This window comes from Bufo bufo, chromosome 9, assembly GCF_905171765.1.
Source record: "Bufo bufo chromosome 9, aBufBuf1.1, whole genome shotgun sequence".
NCBI lineage: Eukaryota > Metazoa > Chordata > Amphibia > Anura > Bufonidae > Bufo > Bufo bufo.
In genome coordinates, this window is record NC_053397.1 from 68,118,556 (window position 1) to 68,139,627 (window position 21,072).

General features: G+C 45.6%; 1 protein-coding gene across 1 annotated transcript in view; it reads right to left on the bottom strand.

The window, feature by feature from the left end:
• The window catches only part of LOC120978937 (dimethylaniline monooxygenase [N-oxide-forming] 2-like), a 72,290-nt gene that overhangs the window by 14,582 nt on the left and 36,636 nt on the right, over nt 1–21,072 (bottom strand). Inside the window, exons 6-7 of the mRNA XM_040407394.1 lie at nt 16,523–16,725; nt 3,033–3,388 (exon numbers count right to left, since the gene is read on the bottom strand). Coding sequence (XP_040263328.1) covers nt 3,033–3,388; nt 16,523–16,725 — 559 coding nt within the window. The remainder of the gene's footprint in view (nt 1–3,032; nt 3,389–16,522; nt 16,726–21,072) is intronic.

Sequence of the window (21,072 nt, forward strand, 5' to 3'; positions counted from 1 at the left end):
CCCATACTGTAGTTGTGCATGTTCCAAGGAATTCCATATTAGAGTGTAGAATAGTGTGCTGTACAAAAAGGCAATGGAGTGTCAAAGCCCAAAGGCCTCAATGGCCCTGCACAGCCTTGGTGTATGAGATATCCTAGGCACCTTTTATTCATCCATTGGTACTTTTAAAGAGGTTCTTCAGGATATAACAATTGGTGACCAGTCCCTAAGATAAGAAGTTAATTTCAGATCAGTGGGGGTTCGATACCCTGCACCCCTTCCCAGGGGTGGATTGGTCATAGACCTTACAGGGATATTTCCTGGTGGGCTGATGCCCAGGGGGCTGCTTGGGCCCTCCTTATAATCGGCCAGTGGAAGTTTTTGGGGATGCTGACAGTATTTTGTGGAGGACTGTGGAATTTGGCTCTGTTGGGGTGGTATAATGTGCCACAAAATTGTATTGGTGGCCCTACTTCCATCAGTTTGGACCCAACTCCAAAATGTCTCCACTTTTAGAATATTTTCCAGGGCCACTTTAAGTTCCCAGTCCGCCCCTGCCCCTTCCAATCAGATGTCTGGGAGTAGCTCCAGTGTCAAAAATAGACATCGGAACTACACAGCAACCTCCAGTAGATACTGGCCCGGGCTAGTTAATGCAGTATCCACTCCAATGGGACCAGCTATGAAGCAAACAGTGTCATCTACTGCACAACGGATGGAGCTCTGTACTTCCAGCACCTATTTCTAACACTGTAGCTACTCCCGAACAGCTGATCAACTGGTGTTAGGGGTGTCAGCACCCATCAATCTGATTTTGATGATCTATCATAGGGATAGTTTATGAAGGGGCTGTGTGGGCAACATATTGATGACCTATCCTCAGGATAGGTCATCAATATCTTATCAGCAGGGGTCTAAAATCTGGCACCCCTGCCGATCAGCTGTTTGAAGAGGAGGTGGCACTCCATGCGAGTGCTAATTCCTCTTCATTACACTGCTCGTCATCTCAGAAGTGAGTGAGTATAATTACAAGTACTCGCTAAATTAACTTAAATGTATTGAGTACTTGTAATTACACTATGCCACTGCTGAAAGGGGGATGACATGTAGTGTAATAAACAAGAAACAGTGCTTGCAAGCAAAGCTGCCTCCTCTTCAAAAGCTGATCGACGGGGGTTTAACTGCTACCAATTAGCAGTCCGGAGAGGATGATTATATTAAGGGCACTGGCCGGAAGTGCACTGGTTTGGAGCACTGTCCAGAAGACAAATAAACTCTTTGCGTTACAATTTTTTAAAATATTTTAAATTAAGGTACTTTACAAAAATGTATAGTTCTACAATTAATATTTGAATTTCACTGGACAACCGAGTTAAATACACTAAAAATGAATACACTGTGTGAAGTCGTCCCAATGCTTTGGAATACTAATACTAAGTATTACAAAACATGATAAACCTTTATAAATTATACAGTAATAAGCCCCCTACTAAGACTAGTAAAATATATTAGTTATCATTTAACAAAAATAAAATGTCTCCCAAGACATGACACTTTTTTGTGTAGAGCTTTTAACTGTTACCGTTACTGAGTTACACCACATGGCGAATGATCTTTTAGAACGCAAAAAACTATGGTAGAATTGCTGTAGTGGGAGTCATAGGTTTTCCAAAATTGTGCCTCTGAAAAATACAAACTGTTCTACAAAAAAAAAAATCCTCTTGTACCGATTTTTATTGTTCCTTCCTAAATGCAAAATTAAGCAACTTTATATATGGTCTTCATTAAAAATGCCCTCTCATCTTGCTGCTGTCCAGTCTTTGTGACTCCTTCACTGTGCTGCTGCCTCTGACATGCAGTAGAGTCCACAGTCTGTGCAACTCCTTCACTGTGCTTTAGAGTCCACAGCACACTGTTTCTAGCTCCTGCGGGCTCAGATTTGAGGTTATCTTCCACTGCTCTACCCCTCCTCTCAGTGTTAGAGGTAAGGCCCCTTTATACAGGCGATTATCAGGAATGAACGTTCAAATGAACACTGGTTCCTGATAATTGCCCTTAGTAAAAGGGCCACTGATAATTTGAATGAAAATGCTGTTAACGCGGCTCCCAAAATCACTGTTTCTGAGCAGAAGATCATTATAAACACATATAGAGACAAGCGATCACAGTCGCAATCGCTCATCCCCATACAGACGAGATGATTGCTGCATGCAAATGCACATTCCGGTCCCCGTACTGTTTACATCGGGCCAAATCTGCACCAGATGTAAGCATTGGGGGGTCTAGAATGTGGACACTAGTGTTGAGCGAATCGAAGTCCACAAAGCGTTCGATTCGCCGCAAAGCCGAATTTTCTCGTGCTTCGTGGTAACAAATAGATTTTCCCTGAATGGAGAATTTTAAAATTCATACTTACCTCATTCATTTGATCGCGATGAGCCGGCTGCCGCCATCTTGATTTAAGATCTAGCGTGAAATCCCGTGCACGGATGACATCATCACGGGCCGTGTGAGATTTCGCACTAGATCTTCAATCAAGATGGTGGCGGCCGGATCGTCACAATCAAATGGATGAGGTAAGTATGATGACATTATTTTTTTTTTCAATTTTACACTGTATTTTTACTGTCATTTTTGCCGCGATCAGCTATCAACGCGGCATCTGAGGATTACAATGATGGGGAACTGTGCAATCTCCGCTCCCTGTCATTGCACTCACTAATGACCAAGAAATGCACTTCATGACGAGGTAATTTGTCACAAAGCATTTTTTATTTTTATTTTTAATTCGGCAAAGCAGCCGAATCGAATTTTCCAATACTTCACTCATCACTAGTGGGCACACCAGAAGCAGCGCGAAGGACCAGAGCAGCAGGGTGCAGGTAAGTATGAATCCTCATCTTAGTGAGGCAGGCTGCCGGCAAATGCTAGAATAACAATATTCCCAGACAACCCCTTTATGGGTTTAAAATCACATCAGCATAACAAATGGAAATGCTTTACTCTATCCATTATGAACTATACCAATGTACTGTATTTGTGCAATTCTATACCTTTGAAAACTCTTGTGAGCCAGCGTGCCTGTAGTTCTGAGGTTGGCATTATAGGTCCAAGAGGTTGAAGAAGACCAATAATGCCCAGTGTTGGCTTTTCTAAGGTCGGGGGGACAATGTGTTTATATAAAGCGACAGTGTTTTTTTCCATTTTGATGACCGATTCATCTAAGAATGGGAAATAAAAAGAATATCCCGTTGCAAATATGACAACATCAATGTTCTCCTCAATGGATCCATCATTAAATTTTACGCCGGTTTCAGTGAAGTCGGACACAGACGGTTTTATCAGTACAAATCCACAGGTTATACGGCTTGGCAGCTCATCATTGAGCAAGGGCTCTTTGAATTGTGACCTGCAAAAAAACAAGAAAGACATTGGTTTGGCGGCCTACTAAAATGTAGATATTGAATTTTGTTAACACCATAAATGGGTTTTCTCATAATCAAAATATATTCCCTGTCCACAGGATAGGAGATTGAGGTCTGTCACTGGGAGTCTCACTTCTGTAACCCCCACTGATCATGTGAGCGGGGGTCCTATATCCCCCATTTGGATGGAATGGTGTGTGCTATTTCTCCATTCAAAGTTGATGGGAGTGATGACGATAACGTAGCCTTCCACACTGCTATCTTTACCAGTCCCATACATGCCGTTTACCACTCCATGCAAATGCTGGGGCAGGACAGGTCCTTCATTCTCATGATCGATGGGGTTCTCAATGGTGGGACTCTTAGCAATTATTTCCTATTCTGTGGATAGGAAGCTGCATTTGGATTCTGGAAAAACTTCTTTTAAAGCAGATCTGTCAAATTAATATGCTGCCCTGTGTAACATCAGCATATACTAACTACAAGTCCATGGACTAGAAGCTAAAGCAGCACCAGCAGTAGTATCATAGTATGAATCTGGCTGTACTCATGAGCCGAGTGCTCCCTCTAATCCCTCCAGGATTTTGATTCTGATGGCTCATCCTCAGAACAGATCATCAGAGATCCAGCACCTGGCACCTCCAACAAGTTACCTTGTAGCTCTGGTGCTGGAAGTTGGCACCAGAGCTACACAGCGCAGTCCATTGTATAGTGCAGGCATGCTCAACCTGCGGCCCTCCAGCTATTGAAAAACTACAACTCCAATCATTCCCAGACAGCTTACAGCTATCAACCTAAAGAAGGGCCTGGTGGGAGTTGTAGTTTTACAACAGCTGGAGGGCCGCAGGTTGAGCATCCCTAGTATAGTGGATAAATGTGGTTACTGCAGTGCTGCTCCCAGTCACTTCAATGGAAGCAACGCTGCGGTTACCGGCCCACAATCCACTATACAATGAATAGAGCTGTGTAGTTCCTGTGCCTGAGCTACAAGGTAACAGCTGATCAGGGGGATAGACTGCCCTCTCTAGGAACAGGACTTGCCACATAACCGACCCAAATGGCACCTAACACAACATATAGACTGTAAAGGATTCTTCTATTTTTCTGTTTGGGAGTCTGGAATTTACCTCGAGAAAAAAGTCCTACACGACTTTTCATTTAAAAGATAGCTGACCTCATTGCAATCCTGTTTATCTTTTGTTGATCCGAGGCTCCATTCCTGAGTCATGACACATTTTACTAATATGCAAATTGGGAATTTGGTGCAATCAGAGTATCACTATTGCTCTTTGTAACGGATCTCCTGGCACCCCAACCGGGTACCTCCGTTGATAGTTACCAAAACACCAGCTTCAACATGATGAAGGATAAAACAGGCACACTTTATTGAGGGCTACCCGCCCGTATTTATGCAGGTCCCCATCTGGTGGACACACCCCTAGGGGACCAGAAGGAAGACTGTGACACAGGACAGATACGTAGCAACTCAGGATACACAGACACAACACATCCCCACAATGCATCATGGTTTCCTTCTCTCTGCCCTGGAGACACCCGAGGAGCAATTCAATTATCTCTCAGGACAAAGGGAAATCGCCAATACACATGTGGAGACAACAGGACAGAAATCACCACCCAAACACACAATGTCACACCCCCACAGCAAACACAGACATTTAACATATCTCCAGATAGCTCAAGTCTGAGTGCATATCATTAGGTGAATGGCACTCAGAATACAAAAATACAATAAAATTAGCTATCTGGGTACCTTCACATAACAAAATACAATTCCAAAGTCAGATTTAAGCTGTGCGGCCGGTCTGTCTTCTCCTTTAAAGTTAGTATGGGCCATAATCCTGAGGCAAGAGGCTGGTAAACAGGCCTCTCCAAAACCCAGTGGCGAGGCTGGTTTCGCCACACATCTCCCCCTCCCAGGGAAGACTAACCAGATACCTGACCTCACGGTCAGTACCTGAGTTAGTCTGGCAGTCCAACCACAACCCAATACGGGACCTGTTGAATCTTGGGGCCTGGCTCTGTTCTGTATGTCCCCAGCTGTTGAGTGGGCATCTGCTACTCCTTGCTTCCTTGTTGCTCTCTAGCTTGGAGACTGCGCTCTGCCCCGATGCCAGCTCTTCCGCTGGGGTAGCCTGTGGGAATTCCGGCTCTGAAGAAGAGGATAGGGGAGGGCAGAGGCCGACTGCACTCTGCCCAGATGCCAGCTCTGCCGCTGGGGTAGCCTGTGGAAAGTCAGCCTCTGGAGAAGAGGATAGAGGAGTGCAGAGGCCAACTGCGCTCTGCCCAGATGCCAGTGCTTCCGCTGGGGTAGCATGTGGGATGTCAGGCTCTGGAGAAGAGGACAGGGGAGGGCAGAGGGCGACTGCGCACTGCCCAGATGCCAGCTCTGCCGCTGGGGTAGCCTGTGGAAAGTCAGCCTCTGGAGAAGGGGATAGGGGAGGGCAGAGGCCGACTGCGCTCTGCCCAGATGCCGGCTCTTCCGCTGGGGTAGCCTGTGGAAATTCAGCCTCTGGAGAAGAGGATAGGGGAGGGCAGAGTCCGACTGCGCTCTGCCCAGATTCCAGCGCTTCCGCTGGGGTAGCCTGTGGAAATTCAGCCTCTGGAGAAGAGGATAGAGGAGGGCGAGGCCGACTGCGCTCTGCCCAGATGCCAGCTCTGCCGCTGGGGTAGCCTGTGGAAAGTCAGCCTCTGGAGAAGAGGATAGGGGAGGGCAGAGGCCGACTGCGCTCTGCCCAGATGCCAGCTCTTCCGCTGAGATGTGGTCATGGAATCCTATCCCCAGGACCTTGTTGCAGATCGGCTGTGGAGAAGAGGAATCGCTTACCTCCTCCTCCTGGCATTCCTGCGGGGTTGGTGGGGGATCTGTACCGCCGTCAAGTATCCCGGTAGGCCTGGTGCAGAGACTGCGGTCCCATCTGCACCATTGGAGTTAGGGGTGCTCTCCCCCTGTGGTTGGGGAGGGAGACCTCCTCTCCCTTCAAAGTACACTGCCGCTGGGGCATGGAGACGATGCTCTCCTCCCCCTGCAAAACATACTGCCGCTGGGGAGCAGGACCAACTGTCCCTACTCCCTGAAACTCCGGCTGCCGTTGGGGATCTGGGCCGACTGCCCAGCATCCCTGTGGGGCCAGTGGAGAGATCTCGGTCCCATCTCCACCTGCCATATGGGTTTCCCCCCAGGACCAGTCTATGAGGTCCCCTACCTCTGTAGCTGGTACTGAAGCAGGGGATACTTCAGTCGGGTCCTCCCAGTACACCTCCACAATATCCTCCCAGCTGAAGGGCTCTGGACCTGGGTCTGACACTCTGCTCTCTCGCTGAGCTCTCTCAATGGAGTGGAAGAGATCTCGGTAGTCCTGCTCCAGTTCCCACTCCAGGGTTGCTAGGTGAGCCAGGTCTTTCTCTACCTCGTGGGGGTCCTCCCAATCCAGCCTAGCCTCCCTCTCGTAGAAAATGTTCTGAAGTCTGGACTGTGCAGGGCTCCCGAAGTCAGGCTCTGCAAAGGACTCCCATAACAAGCCAGAACCATAAAACTCCTCTCCCTCTGGCTTGTCATGCTCAGCTGCCCAGGAGGAATGTTGAATGACATGCCACCTTAGGGCCTGGTAAGCGATCTCTAGCCAAAGCTCCTTACATACCAGGCTCTGGAGCTCTTTTACCCAGTCATCCAGGGGCTGCTCTCCCAAGAGACCCATCCGCATCGCCACACGCTTCTTTAGCTGCTGCTCATAACTGGGGAGACTCTCACCTCGCCGCCGCTGGGCATTTTCCAGGGCATCATACCAGACTTCCTTTCTGTCTGCATCCCTGTAGTCTGCGGCTGCCTCCTCCTCTTCTTCATAGAACGCTGTCCGATAACTAGTTGATTCCATCCTGCTGCTGTAGCCAGGGGCGCTGTACGGATACTAGTGTTGCCCTCAATATACTCCACGAACGGTGTCTCTGAGCTGCTTCTCCTGACACTAGGACGCCATCCCACTGCTTGCCACCAAATGTAACGGATCTCCTGGCACCCCGACCGGGTACCTCCGTTGATAGATGCTCCTAGTGCTTTCCGAGGACTCCAAGCACTCCACTTGACACCATACGCACTGCAGACCCCACGAACCGCCGAAGCTTGGTTGAGGTCTCGCCGTCTCCTACCCACCCTGGACCTACGACAAGGCTCCAGGCTCCAGTGGGTGAACCTCTCCTAAAACCAGAGAGCAGGAACAGCTCTTAAAAGAGCTAGTAGTTATAGCCAGGGGAGTATAGCAAATCTCCCAGCGTATATAGCAATCCCCCAGTGTTGATCAGTTACCCAAACACCAGCCTCAACATGATGAAGGATAAAACAGGCACACTTTATTGAGGGCTACCCGCCCGTATTTATGCAGGTCCCCATCTGGTGGACACGCCCCTAGGGGACCAGAAGGAAGACTGTGACACAGGACAGATACGTAGCAACTCAGGATACACAGACACAACACATCCCCACAATGCATCATGGTTTCCTCCTCTCTGCCCTGGAGACACCCGAGGAGCAATTCAATTATCTCTCAGGACAAAGGGAAATCGCCAATACACATGTGGAGACAACAGGACAGAAATCACCACCCAAACACACAATGTCACACCCCCACAGCAAACAGACATTTAACATATCCCCAGATAGCTCAAGTCTGAGTGCATATCATTAGGTAAATGGCACTCAGAATACACAAATACAATAAAATTAGCTATCTGGGTACCCTCACATAACAAAATACAATTCCAAAGACAGATTTAAGCTGTGCGGCCGGTCTGTCTTCTCCTTTAAAGTTAGTATGGGCCATAATCCTGAGGCAAGAGGCTGGTAAACAGGCCTCTCCAAAACCCAGTGGCGAGGTTGGTTTCGCCACACTCTTGTTGCAACCAAACTGCCCTCCTTTCTGTGGCCAGCCCCTCTCTTGCTGCTTTGCCACTGCCAAGTCCTGTCAATCAAAGCAGTGTGGGAGGAGCCAGCCACAGAAAGAAGTGGTGCTTAGGTGCACCCCTCATTGCACCAAACTCCTAATCTGCATATTAGTTAACCCCTTCCCGACATCCGCCGTACATGTGCAGCGAATGTGGGGTCTTTAAAGAGGTCACCTGCTCAGGAGTGGAGCGAGTGCCATAGTAACCGAGTGCCTGCTGTTTCACACAGCAGACACCCAGGGCTAATGCTGATCCCGGACATTGAAACCCTTAAATGCCTTGGTCAAATGTAACCACGGCATCTAAGAGGCTGCAAACTCGGAGGCACGTGTTTTCCCAGGTAGGAACGCCTCCCTACTTCAGTAATGAGCCAAAGCCTGTAATAGGCTTCTAAGCTTATTACTTGTATATTACAATTCAGGCCAGAAAGTGACAGCACAAAAATGTAATATACCAATCTTTGTATGGCAATAGATAAAATTCCATTAATGATTGCATGTTGGGATCCACTTAGGAGGCCTAAAAAAAGCTTGAAAAAATATAAAAATTTAAATCCCCCTCATTTTCCCCCCCAAAAAGTAAAAAATTAAAAAATAAAATGGATCCTATATAGTAAAGGAATAAAGATAGAAGATACTGCTGCAGCACGATCAAATGGATGAGGTGAGTAGTTGTTTTTTTTAACCCCTAAATAGCCATATTCTTTTGCATTCTGTCCTAAGAATGCTATTATTTTCCAATATAACCATGTTATGACAGAAAATAATAAAATCACCCAAACACCGAACCCGGACTTCAGTGAAAAAGTCCGGGTTCGGACTCAAGTCCCCGAACTCGCAAAGTTCGGTAGGAACCTGAACTTTGCAGTTCGGGTTCGCTCATCCTTACTTAACACATTAACCATCAATTTTAGCTCAGCTACATCTGTATATGTCTGTGCAAACAGTTGAATAGGGAGGTTGCTAGTGACAGATTCCCTTTAGAATACCAGAGAAAAATCTGACATGGAGGCCTTGAACAGAACCTCTGACACAGATATAAGCTCATCCTAAGGGCTCATGCACGCTAACGTATTTTCTTTCCGCTTCCGTTTTTTTGCGGACCGTATGCGGAACCATTCACTTCAATGGGTCTGCAAAAATAACGTGTGCATTCCGTTTCCGTTCCGCAAAAAAGTAGTGCATGTCCTATTATTGTCAGCAAATTATGGTCCGAGGCCCCATTTAAGTCAATGGGTCGGCAAAAAATGCAGAACGCACACGGAACACATCCGTATGTCATCCGTATTTTGTGGATCCATACTGTAGAAATGCTATGCCCAGCCCATATTGCTCATGTGTTTGGTGATTAATTAGTTACCTTTTCAGTTTCCGATCCGCAAAAAAACGGATCGCATACGGAAACCATGCGGATATGTTTTGTAAAAAACCATAACGGAAGAGGACTTAAATCAGAGAAAAAACAACAACTCCGATACGGAACAACGGATCCGTGAAAAACGGACCGCAAAACAACAACGGTCTTGTGCATGAGCCCTAAGAGATAGGGCTCATGCTCACGAACGTGTTTTCTTTCCGTGTCTGTTCCATTTTTTTTTGTTGACCATATACGGAACCATTCATTTCAATGGGTCCGCAAAAAAAAAATGAAGTTGCTCAGTGTGCATTCTGTTTCCGTATGTCCATATTTCCGTTCCGCAAAAAAATATTTACGGACAAGGATAGGACTGTTCTATTAGGGGTCAGCTGTTTCGTTCCGCAAAATACGGAATGCACATGGATGTCATCTATGTTTTTTGCGGACCGCAAAATACATATGGTCGTGTGCATGAGCCCATAAGGCAGAATGTGGACAGCAGCAGAGTCCCTCATACTTAACCCTTTCTACCCCAGACCAGTTTTCACCTTCTTGACCAGGCCATTTTTTGCAAATCTGACATGTGTCACTTGATGTGGTGATAACGTTGGAACGCTTTTACTTATTCAAGCCATTCTGAGATTGTTTTCTCGTGATACATTGTACTTCACAAGAGTGGTTAAATTGAGTCAATATACACTGCTTAAAAAAATAAAGGGAACACTTAAACAACACAATGTAACTCCAAGTCAATCACACTTATGTGAAATCAAACTGCCCACTTCGGAAGCAACACTGAGTGACAATCAATTTCACTTGCTGTTGTGCAAATGGGATAGACAACAGGTGGAAATTATAGGCAATTAGCAAGACACCCCCAATAAAGGAGTGGTTCTGCAGGTGGTGACTACAGACCACTTCTCAGTTCCTATGCTTCCTGGCTGATGTTTTGGTCACTTTTGAATGCTGGCGGTGCTTTCACTCTAGTGGTAGCATGAGACGGAGTCTACAAACCACACAAGTGGCTCAGGTAGTGCAGCTTATCCAGGATGGCACATCAATGCGAGCTGTGGCAAGAAGGTTTGCTGTGTCTGTCAGTGTAGTGTCCAGAGCATGGAGACGCTACCAGGAGACAGGCCAGTACATCAGGCGACGTGGAGGAGGCCGTAGGAGGGCAACAACCCAGCAGCAGGACCGCTACCTCCGCCTTTGTGCAAGGAGGAACAGGAGGAGCACTGCCAGAGCCCTGCAAAATGACCTCCAGCAGGCCACAAATGTGCATGTGTCTGCTCAAACTGTCAGAAACAGACTCCATGAGGGTGATATGAGGGCCCAACGTCCACAGGTGGGGGTTGTGCTTACAGCCCAACACCGTGCAGGACGTTTGGCATTTGCCAGAGAACACCAAGATTGGCAAATACGCCACTGGCGCCCTGTGCTCTTCACAGATGAAAGCAGGTTCACACTGAGCACATGTGACAGACGTGACAGAGTCTGGAGACGCCGTGGAGAACGTTCTGCTGCCTGCAACATCCTCCAGCATGACCGGTTTGGTATTGAGTCAGTAATGGTGTGGGGTGGCATTTCTTTGGAGGGCCGCACAGCCCTCCATGTGCTCGCCAGAGGTAGCCTGAGTGCGATTAGGTACCGAGATGAGATCCTCAGACCCCTTGTGAAACCATATGCTGGTGCGGTTGGCCCTGGGTTCCTTCTAATGCAAGACAATGCTAGAGTGTGTCAGCAGTTCCTGCAAGACGAAGGCATTGATGCTATGGACTGGCCCGCCTGTTCCCCAGACCTGAATCCAATTGAGCACATCTGGGACATCATGTCTCGCTCTATCCACCAACGTCACGTTGCACCACAGACTGTCCAGGAGTTGGCAGATGCTTTAGTCCAGGTCTGGGAGGAGATCCCTCAGGAGACCGTCCACCTCATCAGGAGCATGTACAGGCGTTGTAGGGAGGTCATACAGGCACGTGGAGGCCACACACACTACTGAGCCTCATTTTGACTTGTTTTAAGGACATTACATCAAAGTTGGATCAGCCTGTAGTGTGTTTTTCCACTTTAATTTTGAGTGCGACTCCAAATCCAGACCTCCATGGGTTGAAAAATTTGATTTTCATTTTAAAATTTTTGTGTGATTTTGTTGTCAGCACATTCAACTACCGTATGTAAAGAACAAAGTATTTCAGAGGAATATTTAATTAACTCGGATCTAGGATGTGTTATTTTTGTGTTCCCTTTATTTTTTTGAGCAGTGTATTTCTCCTTTATTTATAATAAAATCCAAAATATACCAAAACTTTGGAAAATATTGCTGTTCAAAATTTCAGTTTCTCTGCTCTTAAGACATAGTGATACCTCATAAAATAGTTATTACTTTACATTTCCCATATGTCTAATTAATGTTATCATCACTTTATACATGTCATTTTTTTTTTTTTAGGTCTTATATAGATGAAGTCACTTTGTGGGGCTTACATAGTGGAAATCACCCATAAATAACCCCATTTTAGAAACAACAACCCCCAAGTTATTCAAATATGAGTTTACAAACTTGGTTATCCCTTTAGGTGTTCCACAAGAGTTAAAGGAAAATAGGAAAACATTTTCAAAGTTTCACTTTTTTTGCAGATTTTCCATTTTAATCCATTTTTCCTGTAAGTCAGCAAGGGTTAACAGCCAAACAAACCTTAATTTTTATTACCTTGATTCTGCACTTTACAGAAACACCCCATATGTGGTTATAAATTGCTGTATGAGCACACCTCAGGTCACAAAAGGGAAGGAGCAACAGATGGCTTTTGGAGGACAGATTTCACTGGGATAATGTTAAGTTGCCATGTTGCATTTGAAGAAAAAATGGCTGTTCTGACATTGTTTTTATTTTGTGTGTTTTAACAGTGTTCACCTGACAGGAAACATCATGTGTTATTTTTTTAGAGCAGGTCATTATGGATGTACTGATACCTAATATGTTTATTTTTATTACTGCATTATAAAGCATTTTTTTAAAATCATGTTTTTTTTGTCGCCATTTTCTGAAGCCATAATTAAAAAAAAAATCTGCCGATTGTCTTGTGTAGGGGCTCGTTTTTGCGGGAATAGTTGACATGATGATTTTTTGATCGTTCGATAATACAGTTTTTTAGGGAAAGGTGAAAATTTTGGAACAGTTTTTTTTTTTTATGTCGTTTACCTGAGGGGGTAAGTTATATGATATTTTTGTACAGCAGGTCATTGCAGACGCAGCAATACCTATATGCCTATTTTATTTATTTTTTTCAGTTCAGAATAAAGCATTTTTTTTTAAATCAGATTTTTGTGTCTCCATTTTCTGAAAGCTATATTTTTTTTATTTTTCTGCCAATCGTCTAGTGTAGGGGCTTGTTTTTAGCGGGAGATGACATTTTTATTGTGACCATTTTGGGGTACATTTGATCTTTGATTGTTCAATATTCACATGATGGGGTGGGACTTTTGATATTTTTAAAGAGCCACTCACTAAAGATGCATGATATCTAATATGCAGTTTTTTTTTTATTGAAAAACCACTTGATGAAGGGAAACAGGCACTTTTTTTTTTACTGTAAATTTTTATTTTTATAAAACACTTATTTTACTTTTTCACTTCTTATTTTTGTCCCAGTACAGGGACTTCAACATTTCAGGGTCTGATCCCTGTTTCAATGTAGTATACAATGCATGCTGTATTGTATGACATTGTCTGACAGTGCCTGGGGGCTAGGCCTCATATGCTTCTGTACATGGCAGACCCTGAGGCCTTTTCATGGCCTGGGGTTGCCATGGCAGCCATCGGCTCTGTGTCACCACAGCACAGGGGGCAGTGGAGAGGCAACGTTGATCATGGCATATAAAGAGTAATCCACCAGCCTTGGCGTTTTCAGTGATGCTAGTAGATACAGCAGGGTCCAGGTTGTCAATCACAGTCACAGAGATCTCTTTCTGTACAGCATTAAAATGTACGGCCTCCGATGGGGCAAAGTTTTTTATTCGCAAACGACTTAGTTGAATAACTTTGGTATTTGATTTTTAAAATGGAAAACTACTTAAAAACTTGGAACCAAACTTGACTTTGGTTCCGAGGTACCATTGTTGAGTGAATCGAAGTGTCCAAAGTGGACTTTGATCGAATTTCAGGGAAAGTTTGATTCACCACAAAGCCAAATTTTGTTGTGCTTCATAGTAACAAGAAGACGGATCGGGGAGCATATTCTTGACATTACAAATCTCAAAGACACTCCAATTGCACGCCATGTTCTTGATCATCACAGAGGGAATACATCGTCGGTCAAGTTTCAAGTGATCGACTCTGTGAAGCTGTCACCCAGGGGTGGCGACTGTGATCGCATGCTGTTATAAAAAGAGGCGAGATGGATTTTTTCTTTAAACACCATTAAACCATCTGGCCTCAATGATGCGATCTCTTTTGTCCCCTTTATATAATGACAAGACTGTTTGTTCATTTCGTGCATTGTATTGAATTAAGAGATTCATATTGATTCACTTATGCATGTGGGCATATGCGTCTGCTCGTTCACATACATCTCTCCTTTATGATCTTACCCCACTGTATACTAATGAAAAGGTTTCCATGCTGCGGTGATTGTATTTGAAGCCGCCTTGCTAATTCCCTTACATACAAATGCGGCGCTTCTGCGCTTCCCCTGAGACCCACTGAGTTCCTTCTTCTGATCAGCCATTGGTTCACCCTATGCCGAGCCTCCTGGCCGGATTGGCTGTGAGACGGAGGCGTGTCTAGCAGGGCGGGGTTTCACCCTGTAAATTTCGGCGTTCTGTGGGCCGCTTTGCGGCCATTACAGCGCCGATTCACATGCACACTAGCACGCTGCGCCTCAACCTAGAGGCTGCTAGCTCAGGCAGGACAGTAGTCTGTGATTTACAGCACCGTACCTCACACTAGAGGAATGCGGTGTTAGGCAGGTTATTCTACTGCTGCCTGTCCGTCCACTACCTCGGTCTAAAAATCATAGCTGAGGCTTTGGGCTCTGGTTTAAGTTTGGTGCACATAGCTCCTGATGAAATGCATTCCCAATGCATGGAAACGCGTTGAGCTGGTACCAATTAGGGGTATGTCAGGGCAATCCGTGCTCCGTAACTCAACATTGGAGTGACGGCTTATGCTCTGCCATAGTCCTGCACCTGTGACTATTCTAGTGCACTGAGAGTCTGCGCGCTGGCTCTTGCTGTTTGTAGTGGTGTTTGGGGAAATCCTGACACCAGACATCCCCTTGATTATAGTCCTCACCCTGGGTCAAATACTTTGTACCCTGTGGTGGATTGAGCCCCCTTACGTGTTGGTCAGTCTGTGAGACTGTTCTAGTGCTCCAGATGGTGGCGCTGTTTGGAGACATTAATTCCTTCTCACATACTTAGAATTTGTCAGTGCTGACTGTTACACTGACGGGTGATACCCTTTATTTTAACCGTACATATAATAAAGATAATATTATTATTTTGTTTTAGCGCCTATTTCCACATTATTTGCTTGATTGTACATATAGGCGTATATCCAGTACACCACCCTAGTTTGACTTCATAGTAACAAACCTATTTTCCCTGAAATGAGGTAAAAAAAAAAAATTATACTCACCTCATCTGTTTGATCGTGAAGAGCCCTCCGCCACCATATTGATTGAAGATCCTGCCTGAAATCTCGTCCTCACGCCGGCTAACGTGATCACGCGTCATCACGCGCCGCGCAAGATTTCATGCTGGATCTTCTATCAAGATAGCGGAGGCCGGCTCTTTGCAATCAAATGGATGAGGTAAGTATGATTTTATTTATTTTTTATTATAGACCTTACAAAAACCAGATAGTAACAGCAGCACAGTGTACAAAAAGTAGTTAGGGTGCAAAATCCTTTGAAAAGGTGGACAACTTTTCCTCCAGTATAGTGTATCCAAAGAATAGGCAGCACTTCAAATGTGATAAAAGGTAATGGCCCGTATTTTCCCAGGCCTGGGAATAAACGGGTCATCACCTTTTATCACATTTGGAGTGCTGCCTATTCTTTGGATACATTATTATAGACCTTAATATTAATGTCAGATGACACAATCATCTATGAACATGGATCTAAGGGGTACAATGACGGGGAGCGGTGCAATCACTGTTCCCTGTCATTGCCCCCACTAGTTACAAAAAAATGTGCTTAAATTTTTTTTGTCAAATTCAGCTAAGCAGCCTAATTGAATTTTCAAGAACGTCGCTTAACAGTAAATATAACTTGGGTGGTTTATAATTAGAGATGAGCGAATTTCATATTTTGAAATTTAGTCACACTTCGTTTGTTGGTTAAAGGTGAATTGCGTTATGGATTCAGTTACGACGGACCATAACCATAACCGCTATTCATTCCGTCATAATAGAAGTCTATAGGCTGCAAAACGGATCCGTCCCGTTTTCGTTATGCAGGAGAGGACTCCCCTGCATAACAGAAACGGGACGGATCCGTTTTGCAGCCCATAGACTTCTATTATGATGGAATAAATAACAGAATGCCTCTAAAGGCATTCCGTTATGCATTCCGTCATAGAATTGCATTGTGGTCCGTGGTAACGGAATCCATAACGCAATTCACCTATTACCAACAAACGAAGTGTGAACGAATTTGATAAGCGGAAATTAACTCATCTCTATTTATAATATCTGCACCAGACTTGAGGAATATCAAGAAAGAGCAAATTTAAGGACAGCAGGAGATTTACTGGTTGCCCAGGACTAAAACAGAATACTTATAAAGTATATAGAGTACCGATCAACAGGTTGAAGCCCAAAATTAGCGTGGCAAAACCACTCGTTCATCTTTTTCTCAGTAAGACTTGACACAATCGACATAGGAAGAAGACTGTTCCTTTTGAAAGTCTCAAATCGCGTATCAAAACAGATGTCCCATGGATATCCATGATCAAACACACGACTTATGACCCATGCTCCTCTCCTGGTACTGAGAAACACCTGCAAACAAAAAAAAAAGTCAACAAGTTTCAAGACGTTGGCATAAGAACTGCAGGGGAGCACTACTACTGAGCTGTTTGTGAGAAGTAGAATACATTTCTTTCTGTTTTTCATACAGTAGGGGACGCTCCGTGAATACTCATATGCTGTGAGCTCCTCTAGTGTCAGCTGTGGGCAAACTGAATGTTAGGTTCTACTGTATCACCTTAGATGAGTGAAGGAAACTGGGTATCTATAGTTTTGTATCAGAAAAACAACTCTGAAACATTTATATTAAACTAGCAGAAGGACCCGTCTTCTCACGGGTATATTTCATCTATTTCATTTAAAGAGGACCTTTCACCAGGATACATGTATTGAAATAGTTATATTACCTTACAGTGCGGCTCCCAGTGATGTCTTTCCGTTTTTTTTTTTCAAAAGATCCCCCCTTTCGTTCGCTGTGGTCCCCGTTTGCTTTGGCGACTCATATGCTAATGAGGCGATTCGGTTCAACTAGGCGGGGACTTGAATTTGTCCTGGGCGCGGTTATCTTCTCCCTGGCTACGAGCTCATCCAATCAGAGCGCCCCGCTCTTAGGCCCCTTTCACACGGGCGAGATTTCCGCGCGGGTGCAATGCGTGACATGAACGCATAGCACCCGCACTGAATCCTGACCCATTCATTTCAATGGGTCTGTGTACATGAGCGTTTTTTTTTTCACGCATCAGTTCTGCGTTGCATGAAAAACGCAGCTTGTTCAATATTCTACATTTTTCACGCAGCTCTGGCCCCATAGAGGTGAATGGGGCTTCAGTGAAAAACGTATTGCATCCGCAAGCAAGTGCGGGTGCGATGCGTTTTTCACTGATGGTTGCTAAGAGATGTTGTTTGTAAACCTTCAGTTTTTTATCACGTGAGTGAAAAACGCATCAAAACGCATTGCACCCAAGCGGAAAAAACTGAACAACTGAATGTAATCGCAGACAAAACTGACTGAACTTACTTGCAAAGTGGTGCGAGTTTCACTGAACGCACCCTGAACGCATCCGGCCCCAATCCGCAACGCCCGTGTGAAAGGGGCCTTAGCCAGGAAGAAGGAGCTCAAGTTCTCGCAAGATTCGCGTGAACTTGAGCTTTTACACATCCTGAGCCGTGCTCCATCTTGGAGTCCCCGGCGGTGAGCATGGAGACTCCAAGATGGTGCACAGCTTGAGATGTGTAAAACCTCAAGTTCTCACGAATCTCGTGAGAACTTAAGCTCCTTCTCCCTGGCTAAGAGTGGGGTGCTCTGATTGGATGCACTCACAGCCAGGGAGAAGATAACCGCACCCAGGACAAATTCAAGTCATCGCCTAATTGAACCGAATTACCTCATTAGCATATGAGTCGCCAAAACAAACGGGGACCACAGCGGGCGAAAGGGGGTATCCTTTGAAAAAAAAAAACTGAAAGACATTACTGGGGGCCGCACTGTAAGGTAATATAACTATTTCAATACATGTATCCTGGTGAAAGGTCCTCTTTAATGTTTGTGTGTGTCGTTAAAAGATATCGACAGTATCCCCCATAACAGTGACCTCTACAGCACCCCCCCCCCTTTAACAGTGAACTCCACAGTCCCCCACCCCTTAACACTGACCCCCCCAGTGCCTCGCCACTTTAAAATGGGACCTCCACAGCAGCCCATCCCCTTAACTTTGACCCTTACAGCAGCCTACCCCTTTAACAGTGAGTTTCACAGCACCCCACTCCCTTGACAGTGACCTCCACAGTACCCCGCTGCCTTAACAGTGACCTCACAGTACCCTGCTGACTTAACAGTGACCTCCACAGCAGTTGCCCCTTTAATAGTGGCCCCTGTCCCCTTAACAGTGACCTTCACAGTGTCCGCCCCTTTAACAGTGACCTCCACAACGGTCTGCCCCCTTAACAGTAACATCCCCAGTGAACGCCTCTTTGACAGTGACCTCCGCAGCGCCCTGCCCCTTTAATGCTAGGGCTACACGACGACATGTGTCGCACAACATTTTGCCTCAACAATTTTTACGATACGCTATGGTGTCGCACTACGACATGTGACATGCTGCGACGATGACACGACAGTTGCAAAAAATCCATCCAAGATGGATTTTTCTGCGACTGTCGCGTCGCAGTCGCAGCATGTCACATGTCGCAGTGCAACTCCATAGACTAACATTATAAAAATTGTCGCGCGACATTGGTGTGACATCAATGTCGCGCGACACATGTAGCAGTTTAGTTGTGCCCTATGTGTCATCGTGTAGCCCTAGCCTAAGGGTCCATTCACACGTCCGCAAGTGTTTTGCGGTCCGCAAATTGTGGATCCGCAAAACACGGACACCGGCCATGTGCGTTCTGCATTTTGCAGTCCGCACATGGCTGGCACTTTAAAAAGAAATGCCTTTTCTTGTCCGTGTCTGCAGACAAGAATAGGACATGTTCTATTTTTTTGCGGAACGGAAGTGTGGATGCGCACAGCACTCTTTATGCTGTCCGCATCTTTTGCAGCCCCATTAAAAATAAATGGGTCCGGATCCGAAACGTTGTGGAACGGATCCGGACCCATTTTGCAGACGTGTGAATGGACCCTTAAGCTGACCTACTGTCACGGGACGCCGAGGCGTTCGCTCTCCTCAGCGCCGTCGGCATCCCGTCTCTGTGCAGGAGTGTCCTAGGCAATAGGGGGTGGGACGGACCGGCTGCGCACGTCTCCTCTGCGCGGCCAGCGTCCTTAGTTCCCCCGGCAACCAGGGGAGGTCTGAGCACCGAGCTGGGCACTCGGTGCTCAGCTGTATTGACTAGTGTGGGTCATGTGGTGCTGGCCACGTCACATGACCCCAGCTAGTCAGTATTTAACAGGCAGCCTGCTGGCCACAGGTTGCCTGTTAATTAGGTTCTTGGCGATTTTGTTTCCTGACATACTTACCTGTTCCTGTGTTCCTTGACGATCCTCTGCCTGCTCCTCCTGTACTGCGCTTCTCTCCTGGTATTCTGACCCCGGCTTCCACCTGACGATTCTTTGCGGACTCCTGTGGTACTTCATTACTCTCCTGGTATTTGACCCCGGCTTCTCCTGACTATTCTCTGCTTTATCCTTTTGTACTGCGTTGCTCTCTTGGTATTGACCGGGTCCGTTCACTATCCGTTATTTGTCTTGTCTGTCCTCCCAGCACGTATTCTAAGCTAGGGACTGCCGTCTAGTTGTCCCCTGTCATTAGGACTTGTGAGGCAAGTAGGCAGGGCCAGGGGTGAGGGTGGAGCACAGTGGTCACTATCCTCCCCCCTGTGTGTAGTGTACGTTACCGTTACACCTACAGCAGTGAAGAAAAATGGCTGGGTTGTTATGGAAACCTGGAGTAAAGCTTTTTGTATGTGGAAACTAAGGGCCTGCGAGCTTCTATTGGCTGATAAGGGACATGTGACCGTGTGTATGGGAGTTGGGATATAAAGAGAAAGGCTGGCAGGCTTGTATTGGCTAATGCAGGTCATTTTTTAGGAATATCTCAGGAACGGTACATCCCAGAGAGCTGTGACCCCCTCCCCACAAGATTTCTTTCCAGGTAGCAAGGGATGTGTATACTAAGTTTCGTTGAAATTGATGGTTGCGTTTTTGAGTGATCGCGGAACATACATACATATATAGGGTACATCCTAGATTATAGGTACAAAAATGGAGCAAAAGCACTATGTCATTTCATTTGTGGACTCTGGGCACCAACAAGCTTTACAAATCTTGCTTTTGCCCCATGAATCTAGCAATTGTAGGCTTTAATTTTGCAGTCTATATAAACTATAATCTGACAGTGGAGATAATGCATTTTTCTTTGTATATACTGTACTTCTCATGCCAATTAAGGTGCTCTCCATAAGGAGATATACTACCTCCCAAATCTCTGTATAGAATAATCAGGTGCCCAATTTCTGCTCTCTGTTTTTGACATCTTAGCTAGAGATAAGCGAAGTATTGCAATTAGGCTGCTCCTCATCATTGTACCCCTCAGATGCTGCGTTCACGGCTGAAATTTTTTTTTTTTATTGTACTTACCTCATCAATTTGATTGCGAAGAGACGGCTGCCACCATCTTGATTGAAGATCCAGTGTGAAATCTTGTGACGTCACCACCTTATATGTCATCGTGCACGGGATTTCGCGTGGGATCTTTAATCAAGATGGCAGCAGACGGCTCTTTACGCTCAAATGAATGTGGTAAGTATGTTTTTTTTTTATTATTATTATTTACCACCATTTCAGGGAAATCGATTCATTACCACAAAACACGAGGAAATTTGGCCTTGCAGCAAATCAAATTTTCCCTGAAATTCATAACTTTGTGAACTTCGATT